The sequence below is a fragment of the Acanthochromis polyacanthus genome, chromosome 7 (assembly GCF_021347895.1).
Source record: "Acanthochromis polyacanthus isolate Apoly-LR-REF ecotype Palm Island chromosome 7, KAUST_Apoly_ChrSc, whole genome shotgun sequence".
In the NCBI taxonomy this organism is placed as follows: domain Eukaryota; kingdom Metazoa; phylum Chordata; class Actinopteri; family Pomacentridae; genus Acanthochromis; species Acanthochromis polyacanthus.
Window position 1 is genome coordinate 17512577 of NC_067119.1, and position 14337 is coordinate 17526913.

Below are 14337 nucleotides of genomic sequence, written 5' to 3' on the forward strand. Positions count from 1 at the left end.
TTAGCTCCTACTGAAACGAATATGTTAGACTTTTAGCTCTTTTTTCTTCCATAAAATAGTTATATGTTATAATTTAGCCATGATGTTTCTTCAGGACTGCTCTCAGCTGTAGGTTAATGCAGCAGAATGGACCCGTTTTAAATGTTTTTGGGGCAAACATTGAGCAATAAGCACAGGAAATAATGTACAACAGATATATCAGGTTTTAGATGCACAGAGAATATTTGTTTGGGGTTCACTTCATTGTTGGTTTTGGTTCTTCATGGGAATTCTTAGCTCAACAACATATAAACACTCAAATCTCTGCAGAGTCAAATGGTCAGCCGCTGCCGTTTCCACTGCTTCAATCAACGAATAAACCGAACAAACAAGCCATCCATCCAGCGGTTTTTATTTGGATAGTCTTGGAAGCAACTGGATGCACAGCGTGAGTAGCCCGTCCTGCCATGTCAAAAGGGATTCTGGACACACTCCAGTCCAGAGGGGTCCGTTGTGCATTTTCTGTCAGCTCAGATATCTGGAATGAGTCCACTGCTCAGTGAGTCTGCAGGAAAAGCAGCAGGAACATGGACTCCGTCGTCTGGATGTTCAAAGGAATCCATAGGAAATACCAAAAAGTAAAACTGGATGGGTTTTGTAATGCATACACACTTTCACAGCAGTGCATTTGTGTACACATTAACCACACTACTGTGGCTTCTATCTTCAATTTCAGCCAGCCTAAAAGCAGCCTTTTCCCCCCGTAAACGGTAGAAAAGATAAATATACTTTGCCTTTCATCCTAATTAGCCATTTGAAAGCAGCACCAATTCAAAATTTAAATGCAGACACCCACACATGCTAAGACATTCACCAACAGCTCAGCGACCTCAATATTAGCCCACACAGGAAATAAAGACATTTGGACAAGGGACAAGTGCAACATGGGTTATTGTCAAACTGGTTGTTAAAGACATGAACTTGATTAATGCCATATCAAATCTTAAACTCCGCTGTATAAAGTGCAGATTCAAATCAAGTTGCCTGGAGTCTCATACATTCTATGTCTGGTTTTGAGCTGTCAGGTTAATAGACTGCAATATGAAATCCTACAAATATGAAAAGCCCTTTTTTTTCCAACCCACACATCTAAAGCTAATGTGCAAACAAGATAATTCACAAAGCTTTACTATTCTGTACGTCGAGGCGTCCTCCCACTCGTGTGTCTTCAACTCTCATACAATTGGACGACAGTTGTACAAAATGAACAGAACTGTCCTAGCCGGTAGCCCGGCTTGGAGTCGTGGAAAGGTTTCAGCAGTGATTGGGTGGTTGATATGCAGCTGCTGCACATGCACAGTGGGCCAATGTTGGTAACCTACCCACACTTTGCTTTTTGATCAAGGTTATTAAAGAACGACGGCATTTAAAGGTCGGCCACGTATGAACGTTAAGAGGTCACTTCTGTGTACAGAGCCTGCACTCTCAAGCGGTCGTCGACAGTCGCTTTGGCCGCTGTGGTTTCCAGTGGCAGTCATGTGCATTATGGAATCTCCTGAATGCCATTCACCAAACTCCTGTCCTCTTTTTGCGCAAGCTCAAAATCACTCCGCATACCTGAAACACTTGGGCGGCACGCACAACTTTCACACATACAAACGCGCACATACACACACATCACTCAAATCCATTCGCTCTTCTCACAACAGTTAGTACAATGGTTTCGCATCCCCTCCTCTATGAGCGAAGTAGGTGGATACCGAAGAAAAACGCAGCAATGAGGTAAACACAAAAACTCATGAGAGATATTGCACAGACAAGTGCCGGTACAGATACAACAGTCTCTCTTTCCAACAGCCTAGCCTGTGCATAGGAAGAATAAAGCACTTATGGTGGTCGCACACATTAAACCCTTCTTGTAAAGCTTTGTTATACACTGAAGTGGGAACAAAAAATGAGTCTAGAATCCACACCACTTGGCAGATATTCAAGATTTGCATGACAAAAAACTACATGTATTGTAAAGTACAAACTGAGGAAGGGCCCGTGACTGTTGGCAACAGTGATGGGACAAACCAAAAAAAAACAAAAAACAAAAACCTGAAGTCCCAGCATATGTAGAAATGCCTCAACTCTTGCTTTGAGAAGAGAGAAGCAGGCAATGTTGAGACTTGGATTGAAGCCAGCATGGAGAAAAATCTCTCAAGTTTCATTCAATAAATAGCGTTTGTGGAATATGCAAAAAAAATTAAACTTTCTGAAGCAAAAAATACGTAAACCCCTTTGCTCTGTTCATCCAGAGATACAACTGTGTTTGTCCATGTTGCAATCCACTCATACTACATCGGCACAGATCGGAACTGATCACTCAGAGAAGACGATGGTCACTCATTCCTCCATTTAATCCGATCATTTTTCAGTCCATCCTGGTTAAATGAGGATATTTTTGTGCACATCAGTCTTCAAGTTCATACTCTCCCAATAGTTTGAATTTGCAAACCACATAATCATCCTTCTGCTTCTCAAACACCTTGCAGGTCGGGTGTTCAACTATAATGCTCCTTAATCTGTTCAGTCCACCCGATGTAATCACACTCCCTCTCTTTTCATCCATCCATCCCCCTCTACTCCTTCACAATTATTATCTGTGGAGCAAGACGAAGCCTCTAGTTTCTCGGGAATGTTTCCCGATAGTCGAGGCTGTGCTTGATGATCGCCCTGGCGGCTAGGCACTGGCGTGGTGTGGGTTAATGGGCTGGATGACATTCCTGGCCAGCTCCTTCTGTCCAGGAGGTCACAGGCCGTTTGTTGGAAGGCATGGTGCTGTCGAAGTGGGGTCCCACAGGAATCAGCAGGTTCATGATGTCTGGGTGACCGTTAGATGCCGCTATGTGAAGGGGCTGGTGGGGACCAGACGTTCAATCCGTAAGATGATTATTGTGTGCAACATTACATCACAGACTGGTTCAGGCTGGTAATTTTACTGTGCTCCTTTGCCTTCTTGGTATACAGAAGCCAAGTTGTTTCTTGCATTTATGTCATATATGGTCAAATATGGATGAAGCTAAACCCTGATGAGTAAAAGAAAATGAGTGAGTAGCAAGCAGGTAAAAAACAAACTAAACAGACCTGTTGTCATCTTCATCTCGACTGTTAACGTCTGCCCCGCACTCAAGAAGGATCGAAGCGACCGTGAGGGAGGGAACTGCAGACAGGATAGCGGCCTACACAGGTGGTGTTGCGGTCGACTGCCAAATGTAGTGGACTGGTAGCCGTTCTTACCACACGGCTGGAGCTTAGGAATCTGGAGATGTGGAAAGATGTCAACTTGTCAGTCAAAGAATAGCAACAAGGCGACAATGAACTGCAAACATCCTCATCACTATGAGAGCAATTCAAATTCTAACTGCAGTGCGTTTGACTCTTATCATTGTGTAAATGATTCATTGACACGATTTCACAGAAGGCCTGTGACAGAGGTGGAATGCATTATTTAGCTCAACGATCCCCTCTTCTTTTCTGAAAGGAAGGCTTTAAATGTGCTCTGGGATCCCAGCTACTAGAACCTCATAGTACCAAAGCAGATCGCAGGCAGAGGATGACAGAGCCATTTTTCAGAATTGGGTCATAGGAAATCACTGTCACAGAAAATTCTTCATACCCTCCCAACCGCCATATTTTGTACCCAACATAGCCTCCTTCAACATCAAAATTACTGAGGTGCTTCTGGACAGAATTTTCCCACTTAAAGCAAACTGACACAGAAACACACCGATAGATGGTTTCCTTCTTGAAGTGGTCTTGCTCCGCAGTACATGGCACCTTCTCCAAAAGACAAATGAGGTGCAGGATAATTGAGAGGGCCTTGCTGAGCTGAGGCAGGGTCGGGAGGCATTGGTCCACTTTGTTTAACGCTCGCTCAATCTCCAGCACGCTCTTGGACAGAATCCCCATCAAGTCCTCAAATGACACCGATGTCCCCAAGAGCCCCTTGGCCCTGTCCTGCAGCATGAAGGAGAAGAGCTCAGCGAATGACAGCAGACTGGAGGCCGTCATGGGGCTGAGGGGGTCCAGGTTGCTCTGCTGCATGTCCAGCGCATACTTCCACAGATTGATGCAGCGCTCAAAGTTTCCAGAGTCAGCATAGACAGCACCTCGGTAACGGATGTAGTAGGATGTATCTGGATGCTGTGGGCCGAGTATTCTCTCACGGATGAGCAAAGCTTGCATGCGCATCTCATCTGGGTCAGATATCAGTCCATCCAGCTCTTCTCCATTCGTTACCTAGGGATAAGATTTAGAAGGTGAAAAGGTTGTTTTTCACCAAAACGTGACAGTGTCAGGCCATTAAATACAAGAGAAAACACAGACTCACCTCCTGGCGTAGTCATACGCCATGATCAGCTGCTTGGGTTCCGGTTTATGGACGACGTTGTTGCTGTCCATGTACTGAGGTCCATGGCTCTTTTCCAGTATTTTAAAGCTCCAAGCAGATCTCTCTTTTGTCAACAAACGTAGCCCCCAAGAGCTCCAAGGCATCGATGCGCTCTGTGTGGCTGGTCTGCAGAGGAAAGAACATTATTGTTTGTACATTTCTCCACGACAAATATTTAATAGATTCAAAACATCACAGCCTCACACACGTCTGACTACGTTTTTATGGTAACTGAAGGCCTCACCTGTTGGTGCGTCGTCAGGTAGTCTACAATGTTAGTGTGGCCTGTGACACTGGCAGAAAGTAGTGGTGTCATGCCGTATCCATCCTGCTCCCATGGACGCTCCATACTGTAGCAACATCCGCATGATCTCTAGGCTGCCCGACTCTGCACAGTCATGAAGCGCTGTGTTGCCTGTGAAAAGAGACAACACATCTTACAATAAGGTACAGCTGTGTTATGTATATCCAATCAGACACAGTCAAAGACAGCATTACCTCTCAGTGGCTTAGCAGGAATTTGGGTTTTTTGTATGTTTGTGCCATGCTGACTATCTGTGATGTTTATTGGAGAAGAACTTCTTTAAAGTTGCCACTAGAGAGGACAACCATTCTCCTGAATTCCAAACATATTCAAAGCGTAGATCAACTGATATTAGAAGTGTTGTTGATGCAGCCACAAGTTCCTTATCCACCTTGTGCTCGGTCATTCAGGTGACGTGTCACGCTCATAGTCTGTGCATGTAAAAATGCTAAAACTACACCCATTCAGACAGAACATCACAGTCTTGTTTAAGTCGCTAGCACCAATTTAAAACTTCACAGTTGAACATATAAGGTCACCTGCTCCAATCTGTGCCAACATAGCGGGACAAAGTTTACAATGATTCATAAATTGCTTCACATTCGTGTGCAGTGTTTTGAAACAACCTTTGACTTGTTTGCTTTCACCTGGTGGGTGTGTCACATTGTAGGTGAAACCTTGCAAGGCTGTGATTCACAGTGTGGCAGAACAACAGCATCCAAACATAAGGGACCATGTTTTGAACCATGTTTTGAACTATGTGTGAACACGTGTATTCATGTTCTACATTTCCCACTGAGAATGCACAACAAGCAAACTTTAGCCTCTATATATGCAGTCAGTGTCGATGCTAAAGGGAAATTTTTGCTACAACGACTCATGACCATTTTCACAATGACTGCATTTACAGATGACACCGCAGTGAGTATAAAAGACATACTGGTCACTCAGCAAATATAGCATAAAATTCAACAAAAACCTGGTTAAAAGGGGAAAAATACAGCTTCTTCCTCTACACAAAAACGTTTCTTTATCCCTTGATGTCAGAATTTATTTACAATTCAATAAAAAAAATTGTGTGTTTTTGCTTTCCAGCTGATGCTAAAATAAGTGGAGATTGTTAATTATCTATTACACATAGAACAGATATATAATAACAATAACAGACATATAATATTAGGTCCTATCAGAAACAGTGCTCACAAAAGGTTCCTTGGTACATACTGAATATGCACAAACTGGCATTGGGGGAAATTATTTACCTAAAGCAAATGCTTTAAGTAAGTAAATACAATAATCAGATTCTTTTGATTCATGCCAACTCTTGAGAAGAAACGTCAGGGGCAGCAACACTACAGCGTTTCCTCAGTTAATTCAAGAACAATCAAGCTGGATTACCAATGTAAGAAATGGTATAACATCATCAGTGATATGGTTTTACATGACGAAACACTTTCAATTGATCATACAATTAATGTTCAATATGTTTCAGGTATCAGAAAGACAATTATCATGCATTGCCATAAAATTACCTCAAAACCTGCTGACACCAGAGGTGACACGGTTTCTTTTGCAAATGGAAATGTGTTGAACGCTGACTGTCTGGATGATAACTAATTTCCACAAACAAACAAGTTAACCTGAAACTCAGGAATGCCTTCCAAGTGCAGGGATTAGTTTAAATACCCTTCATAGGCTTCTTAACAGAATTTAGGCTACCTTAAGCACATGAGGGCACCACACTAGCAGGTAGTGCATTGTCTAATCATTTTCAAGCAGTTCAGTCAGCCGTGATTCTTCTGTCATGACTGTTGTACCCCCTCCTCAACTTGCTTCCCGTCCTCCATTAACACAAAGTCTATTGTTTTTGAAAGAGGTTCCACTTCACATCTAATATTACACATTTGCTCCTCATGTTGTTTCAGCTGTCGTTATGTGGAAAGCAACAATTTGAAGGGTGGGCTTTAAAGAGCGCTTTCCACTTAATCATCACTCATGCAGGCTCATATGTTGGTTTGTGCAGAAAAACGCACATGCCTCTTGCTCTTGAACTGGCCAGGACATGAATCAATTTGGTGTCAGACACAAATTAGCTAAAGCTTGGTTCATTATGCAACCTAAGGACAAGCTACAACAGTACAAATCTGATCAATTAAGTACTGTCGTACTTCGGTAGTAGCGTAGGAGGTGGGGACACAAATATGCCAATCTAATGTATGTGTCTACTGGCAAGTTTGACTGTGCCGTGTATGAGGTCTAACACAGAGACCACACAATACAGACAGATTTTTAATGTATATTCATTTGGAAGACACTGAGCATGCAGATATTTTGAGGAGAAGCTGACCCTAGTGCATGAGTGTTCAAGTCTTTGTAAGGACATCTTGATAGTTTTTTTCCTGGTCACTTTTGAAATTTAATACAAAAACATGGAATTCAAGCCCACCACATCAGTTGAAGTCCATGATGACAGGAACAATGCACATTTTCCAGCCATCTTATAAATTCACAATGGTCTGCAGTACACACTTTATAACAGGTAACACTTTAATGATTTTCTTTACAACTAATCTTGTAATCTGAACTAAAAATAACCTACAACTGATTGACACTGGTTCTCCAGGATTTGGAAAACACCATCTCGGCAGAAATAAGATCTTTCAGACACACCCAACAGACACGTCCATGCTGACGTAGCCAACTTTTCGGCTTTGACTGTGAAACCAGAAGTTCATGCTACTCTGTTGAGTCATTTCCAGACAGAAAAACGCAAATGCTTGATTATGTCATCTGACATTGTTTTTCCTGGCTAGAAATCAAAAAGTGCATAATGACATGTCTGTAAGTGAATAGAGTTTCCCCTGGTTAAACATCACCCTGATTAAATCAGTCATTTCTTACAGAAAGTACTTGCTACAAGATCTATAAGCTTATCATCTATTTATCAATCATGTGCCTCACACCACCAAAGAGGAGCTGTGGACTATGGAACCAAACCCTACTCAACTCAGAAATGCAAACAATAACTATAAAATAACAAAGGAGATGCCGTATTTTCATGGAACTGTATGTCACTCACCTTTTACACTTTTCCTGTTGACATCTGCTCCTTTCTCCAGCAGGTACTGAGCTATCTCCTTGTGGCCTTGTAGCAGGAGATCATGAGACACGTGTGGCCATGTCTGTTGGCCACCTCCAGATCTGCTTTGTGCTCCACCAGGTATTTCACAATGTCTAGGTGACCGTCAAAGCAGGCTGCCTCAGGGGTGTCGAGTTGGTGAGGGTCGTGCTGTTGACGGAAGCTCCGTGACCCAGGAGGGACTGGACCACCTTCAGGTGACCCGCCGCAGAGGCAGCCCAGAGAGGCGGCGCTCCCTCAATAGTCTCCCCGTCAAAGTTCACCGAACCCCCGACCTCCACCGGAGCACTGCAGCCACTCCAGTAGGTACTCTACCAGGTCCAGGTGGCCATACCGGGAGGCCATGAGGAGGGGGGTGGCTCCGTTTGTTTTCTCGCCCATTAACTTGGTCACCTCGTGTCCATCTTTGTTCTCCAGTAATTTCTGAAGCAGCCGGAGCTTACCGTCTCTGGCCGCGTTAAATACTGCTGTCTTTAAATCCATGTCTAAGAGTTAGGATCACTTTATAAAAACGAAGCTATATCCGTGAAGTAATGGGTCAACGATCAGTCGAGGTGTAGTTCAGCTGTGGACATGTAGAGCTCGGCACCCTTGTTTACAACCAGCCCCGACTTTCTCGCTAAACCAATTAGTTAACGTTTTTTTGTTGTTCTTGGTTAAAAACTCACAGCAATACGTGACTTTCTAAAACTTCGGCTTTCTGAACTTGGCATCACTGGTCGGTTTTGTGAATCTTCAACTCTATCAAAGACTCAGACGTTTGAGACGACCCTTGGTCCAGTAATACATTTGTCGCCGAGTTAGCAAGGTGGCTAGTCAACTTCCTCGATCAATTGAGCTAACCGACTAGCTTCGCTTAGCTTGAACTACTTTTCACCTCTTTATTGATCGCTCCACCGACACTCATCCGATGACACTTCTTCCCCTCCAAGGAGCCCTCCTTCATTAGATCTGTCTCCTTCGCTTGTCATTGTTCCACAACATAACGTTGCTCCTGAGACGTTATTTATATTCGCTTTCCGAGGGCCGAGACGTACAAATCCACCCCCACCCGTTACGCCGTGCTGCTGCTAGCTTAGCCTGGAAAAACGACGTTCGCTCTGTTGTTTGCCCAAACGAGGAGGGGATATCCCCGATATCCAAGCCGCGTTTCTCTCATACACAAACAAACGTCAGTCGTTACCCTCAAAATGGCGAGTAATAGTCGTCCGTGTAGCCACTCAGCAAGCGGGCACGACAGTAATCTCGCCGATAGAGAAGGTAAATAGGGAAGGCTAACCACCCACGGCTCGACCGGATGATCACGACTCAGTTTCTGTCAAATCACAACCCAACGCAGCCTTTTTTCTCTAGTGGGGCGAATGACTGACATGTGAACCGTCCAATCACAGAGCGTCTCGCTAGTTAGGTAGCCAATAGGAATAAGCGAAGGGATAAAAGCTCCCGTACAAGTAGCAGGGACTTTTCTTTATGGGAAAAGTAACAACCCCAAAAAAGAAAAAACAACGACAAAGAAAGATTAAATACATCCTTTGTATCTGCTGGATTAATTTTTGGGAAATTATGTATGGGCGCAAAGCTGACTGTGACGGCTTTGATTATATCACTCCCTACAGGATAAAAGAAGCATGACCAGACGCAGTTTCCAGAAACTTCACTTTAGAAGAAATACGTTCCATGAGCAACTGAATTTGAATGACTCAACTTGAATAATTATACGAAAAACGTATCTGAATCACATACATTGAAAGTGAATTTGTCAGACTCAAACTGAAGGTCGTTCTCAAACTGTATTTGAACCTCACAAAAATTAAACTCCAATTTTCAAAAATCTGATTCAATAATCACAATTCAGATTCGGTTTTGACAATTCAAATACAATTATTTAGTGTAACTCTCCAATTTAAGCACTTTAAAATCGAAATAAAGGATTCAGCTAGTTTCTAGTGGCATATATTTCTGGTCATACTTAATGCCTCACTGAAATTCAGAATAATTATGAAATAAATGAAAGTATTAACATTTTAAACAGGAACTTTATTCAGCCATCCCAATAACTTAATAAATCCCCACAATGTCTCGGAGCAGAACTGTGTAATAACGTGACCTGCCAGCAAACAATTTTTTGGGAAATACCAACATTGCATCACATATCAAAACTGACAACATATGGTGAGCAGAGGAAAACAATAAAGCAAAGCCAAATCAGAAATAAACCATGGCAAAAAAAATAAAGCTTTTAGTAGTTTTAATACAGCCTCATGAATCACTTCTGACCAACAGCACTGAACAGTATAATCATGAAAGGGGTGAGTTTTGGTTGTTTTCAGTGAGTTAGGTGTAAAAGTTGACATAAATATTAAAAATAACCTCAGACAATTTAAGTGTTGTTTCTGTGTCAAGAAGTGATCTGATCTCAGCCACATTCACTGATGTTATGCAGTTAAAATTCCACAGGTGAACTTCACATGGTTCCAAGAGTCTCGGGTATTGAATGATTCTCTCATGTCTCCAAGAACTAAATTTACAGTCAGATGTCATTTTAAATTAGATAAAAGACTGAAACCTTTGATTCTAGCAGAAGCAACATGACTTAGAATAAACTACTATGTGACCTACAACATGTAGTGAAAGTATATCACTACACGTTTAGAATCCTTCTTTCTACATTGTGAAATGAATCAACTGTGAAAACTGAAAATACCACAACCAGTAATGTTAGATACAGATCTCTACATCTTACTTTGTTCTTTTGAAATAAACTGAGCAGTCAATGAGAGATAAAACACCTAATTACAACTCAGTTACTAGAATTACTGTATATTCAAGAAAATTCTGCAACGCAACTAACTTTACAACAGTGCTGTAAAAAAAAAAAAAAAAAGAACAAAAGGTGTCACTCACAAGATAAATAAGTTGTTACACTTCAAACAGAAAGGCAGAACTACATATAACATTGCATTGGAACCAACAGAGACAAAGGTTTTAGAAGCTGGTGCATTTAAAACTGTTGGCATTGTCACATAGCACACAAATGTCACTGTCAAATCCAAGAAATTTGTTGTTTTTGCTTGGCTCCCATTAGGTCACACAGATGTAATAAAGAACGGCATACCTTTACCTTTTATATCATAATTCACCTCAAAGTGGTCAATTTGAACTTTACCCCAACGTATAACATGCAGAGCAAATGGAAATAAAAATAACACAACGAACGGACTCATTTGTTTTTAAGGAATTGGGTCTGCTGTTATTCAAGTGAGACAATTAGCATTTCTAACTTTAATCCTTCAGCCCAAATACAATCGTCTGAAAGCTAACATTGATTAAAGGATGGGTTACTCTCTGCATAGCACACTCCCTTCTAATACCTCACTTAAAATGACAAAGCTGATAAAAGCAAACACAGCATCTACTATTTCTCACTTAACAGTGGGTTTAAGAACAAAGAAAAATGCAACAGATTTTTTTTTGAACCAAATACAACCTTTGTGGAGAAGCACCTTTGCATTGTAAGCGTGGTTTGAGGGCCCACAGATAAAAGAAAATGTCTGCAGCATGTTTACATTATGAGTACATTTAATCCTAACTTCCACTCCCTTGTTTTTTTTTTGCAGAGCACGGTTAGGGCTGAAAACATGGAAAGGATCAGACAGAGGGTATGAGAAGACAGGGACAGAAAAAGACAAAAATAAAATAAGAAAACATTTAGAAATTATTCTAAATATTCAAATTACTTAAGGTTTGCTTTAACCATATGACCAGTACTCAATTGCTCAAATACAGATAATTACCAAGCCTTCTGTTTTTTTCCTTTTACCCCTCAAAACATTTTAAACCCACAGCTTTTCCTCAAGACTTATTTGCATAAAGTTTCTAAGAGCAGCAGTGCTGAATGAGGATGATGTCAGATTTTATGATCTGGCAGTTTGATATGATCCACTTTCACATCAGCACTGGCTGCTCTTGAACACTGTATGCTCACATCCCAGGTGCAGATAAACAAAGTGATGAATCAGACCCCGGAGCTCAGAGACTGTTATGAGCCGACACGTGTTGTAGTGGTCTTTTGTCAGAGAAGAAGCTTCTCAGCAGGACCCACCTGGCTGATGCTGACCACCAGAAGGATAATGCTTCTCCAATGGACCAGAATGCAACGCGGGTGTTGAGGTCCTCTGCCCGACTGCGTCTTGGGCCTCTCGAAGGCGGAAATGTGTCTGGTAGTCGATGACTGACTTCAGAGCCTCATGGATGGACACGCAGGCTGATTCCATCTGGGAATGGTGAAAAACAAGACCAAAATAAGATCTTTGGAATGTAACTGAAATGTTTAACAGTCAGTCTTAACAGTGCTAACTTTACAAACTTAAAGGGACTTGGGAGCAAAATACTCTAAGGTTATAACATTTAAGTTATTCTGATTCATCTGATCTCATTATGGAAGAAATATTTTCTCTAAGATTTGTCTACAGTTTCTCCTTTAGATTAAATAGAACAACTTGCATTCTCTCCCTTACACACAGCCACACAAAACATGAGCTCACATTTCTACATACAAACACATACTGTAGCGTACCTGAGTGAGAGCAGTGACTCTGTTCTCATTGGGAAAGAGTGGAGGGTCATCGCCGACCTGGAAGTCAAAATAAACTGTCTTGTGCGTGAAGGTGGAGAACTCATTGCTGAAGCAGAACTTGTAGGTGCCATTCTTGGATGCTGTGAAGGTAAAGCTGTCATATTGCTTCTTCATCTCCTTGTAGAGCGTAGTGCCATCTGGGTCCTCCAAACGACAGTCCACATCATAATGACCACCTGTCACTACTGGGAATCCAAAGAACAGAGGACTATTTATTCAGTAACACAATGGTATAACATCAGTTTTTTCACACTACTTATTTATTGTGCCCAGGAGAAAAGTGTCAAAGATGATGAGTGGACAACATGGACCAGATGATGACTGCCTGTATTTTACTAAAATGACATATTTGACATATAATGTGACATATTTAGCCAAAACACTGAGTATGATGGTATATTGACATGATTACTGTCACAAGACAGCCAAATATCCAAATGCAGCTCTTGTTTTGTTTATCAAGAATGTTACCATGTATTCGTCAATGGAATAGCTGAAGATTTAAGGTTGCTCATTGCCCTGTGGTGTTCACCTTTAAAATCTGACTTGAAGTGGACTAGCTACACTCAGTTCAACTTTTTTGAAAATGCAAACTGCCCATTAGGACTAATAGTGAGGGTGGAAGGTTCACTTTCATGTCGAAAGAAAACACACGCACCTGAAACTCCAGTGTACACTTGGTACCGATGATGATATCTTCGTAGAAACACTGCTTGGCGTTATCTGGCAGCTCAAACGTTAGCTCAGAACCTAGCACCACCCACAGAGCAGGTGGCCCACAGCACCTGAAACAGCACCCGAAACGATCCGTACATCCTGAAGACCGACAGCCAAGACCTTCAAAGAAAAACCTGCGGAAAAAAACATTGGAGGACCTCAGACAAAACCGATACTGACGGTGGCAAAAATGATAAAGGCGACAAAGCAAACCCGGACGTGCAATATCAACGACAAGTTGTTAGCATAAAGCTAACTAGCTAGCTAGCTGGCGTTTGTATTTATAGACAGAAAGCAGCTTGGAATTTTCAACATTTTTCTATAGTTAGTGTGTTCGTATATTATCGTAGCACTGGTAGTCACTGGAGTTAAAGTAAATTCAAACGTTTACATTTCTTAATTCATTATTTGGCATCAGTTCAGAATACCTACTCACCCCAAAGTCCTCACCCGGATGCGACTAATGCTTAGCTACGTATTACAAACGTGAAACGGGATTGGCATATCATCACTGTGAAGCCCGCCTTACGGTGTCTGTCGTTGGTCAATAAAATCAAAGGAGGGGAGCCGTAACGTCACGTGGGCTACGTCCACATACCAAAGACTGAAAGTTAAAAAAAAAAGAAAAAAACCTTTCATTTACAGCCTTTGCCACATAGATGAGAAGGAAGCGTGTCTTCCTTCTCCGTGGATGCTATTTCAAGTGTGAAAATGACGCTGTATCTGGTAGTTTATACAAGAACAGGATTTCCCTTAAAAGACTGACATATTGAAAACTTAACTAAATAACACTGCACAATATAAAATAATTTATGATGGATCTGTAGCAGCAGTCCAGAATCATCATCAGCATAACTTGATATAGATTCCAGCCATCACAGAATTCATAGACAGTGGGCAATATTACATCAGCACAACATTTCTGTAATGTTTGTGGTAGCCGTCGATCAATTATATTCAGCATTGTTTAAGCCACTTATAAATAATAAAAAGATAATTTGATAATACTCTACTTTGCCTTTGATGCACCTTTCTCTGTCTGTAGTCACCACTCTGTGAGCTTGAATAATGTGTCACCCACAATACTATTTGATATCAACATTAAAAAACGAAACTTTAAAACTTCT

At 41.6% G+C, this 14337-nt stretch overlaps 2 protein-coding genes across 2 annotated transcripts; both read right to left on the reverse strand.

Annotated features, from left to right (window-relative positions):
- Positions 1–1123: 1123 nt before the first annotated feature.
- Positions 1124–9199, reverse strand: fem1c (fem-1 homolog c). The gene is given in 17 exon segments (XM_051950621.1): positions 1124–2654; positions 2656–2725; positions 2728–2763; positions 2766–2798; positions 2801–2879; positions 3105–3183; positions 3185–3283; positions 3752–4263; positions 4351–4430; positions 4433–4483; positions 4486–4540; positions 4659–4748; positions 4750–4829; positions 7798–7866; positions 7869–7976; positions 7979–8153; positions 8155–9199. Coding segments are annotated over 17 exon segments (1836 nt in total). The 5' UTR covers positions 8341–9199; the 3' UTR covers positions 1124–2620.
- Positions 9200–9873: 674 nt separating this feature from the next.
- Positions 9874–13343, reverse strand: tmed7 (transmembrane p24 trafficking protein 7). The gene is given in 6 exon segments (XM_051950620.1): positions 9874–11928; positions 11931–12047; positions 12050–12131; positions 12434–12675; positions 13148–13251; positions 13253–13343. Coding segments are annotated over 6 exon segments (633 nt in total). The 5' UTR covers positions 13309–13343; the 3' UTR covers positions 9874–11896.
- Positions 13344–14337: the final 994 nt, after the last annotated feature.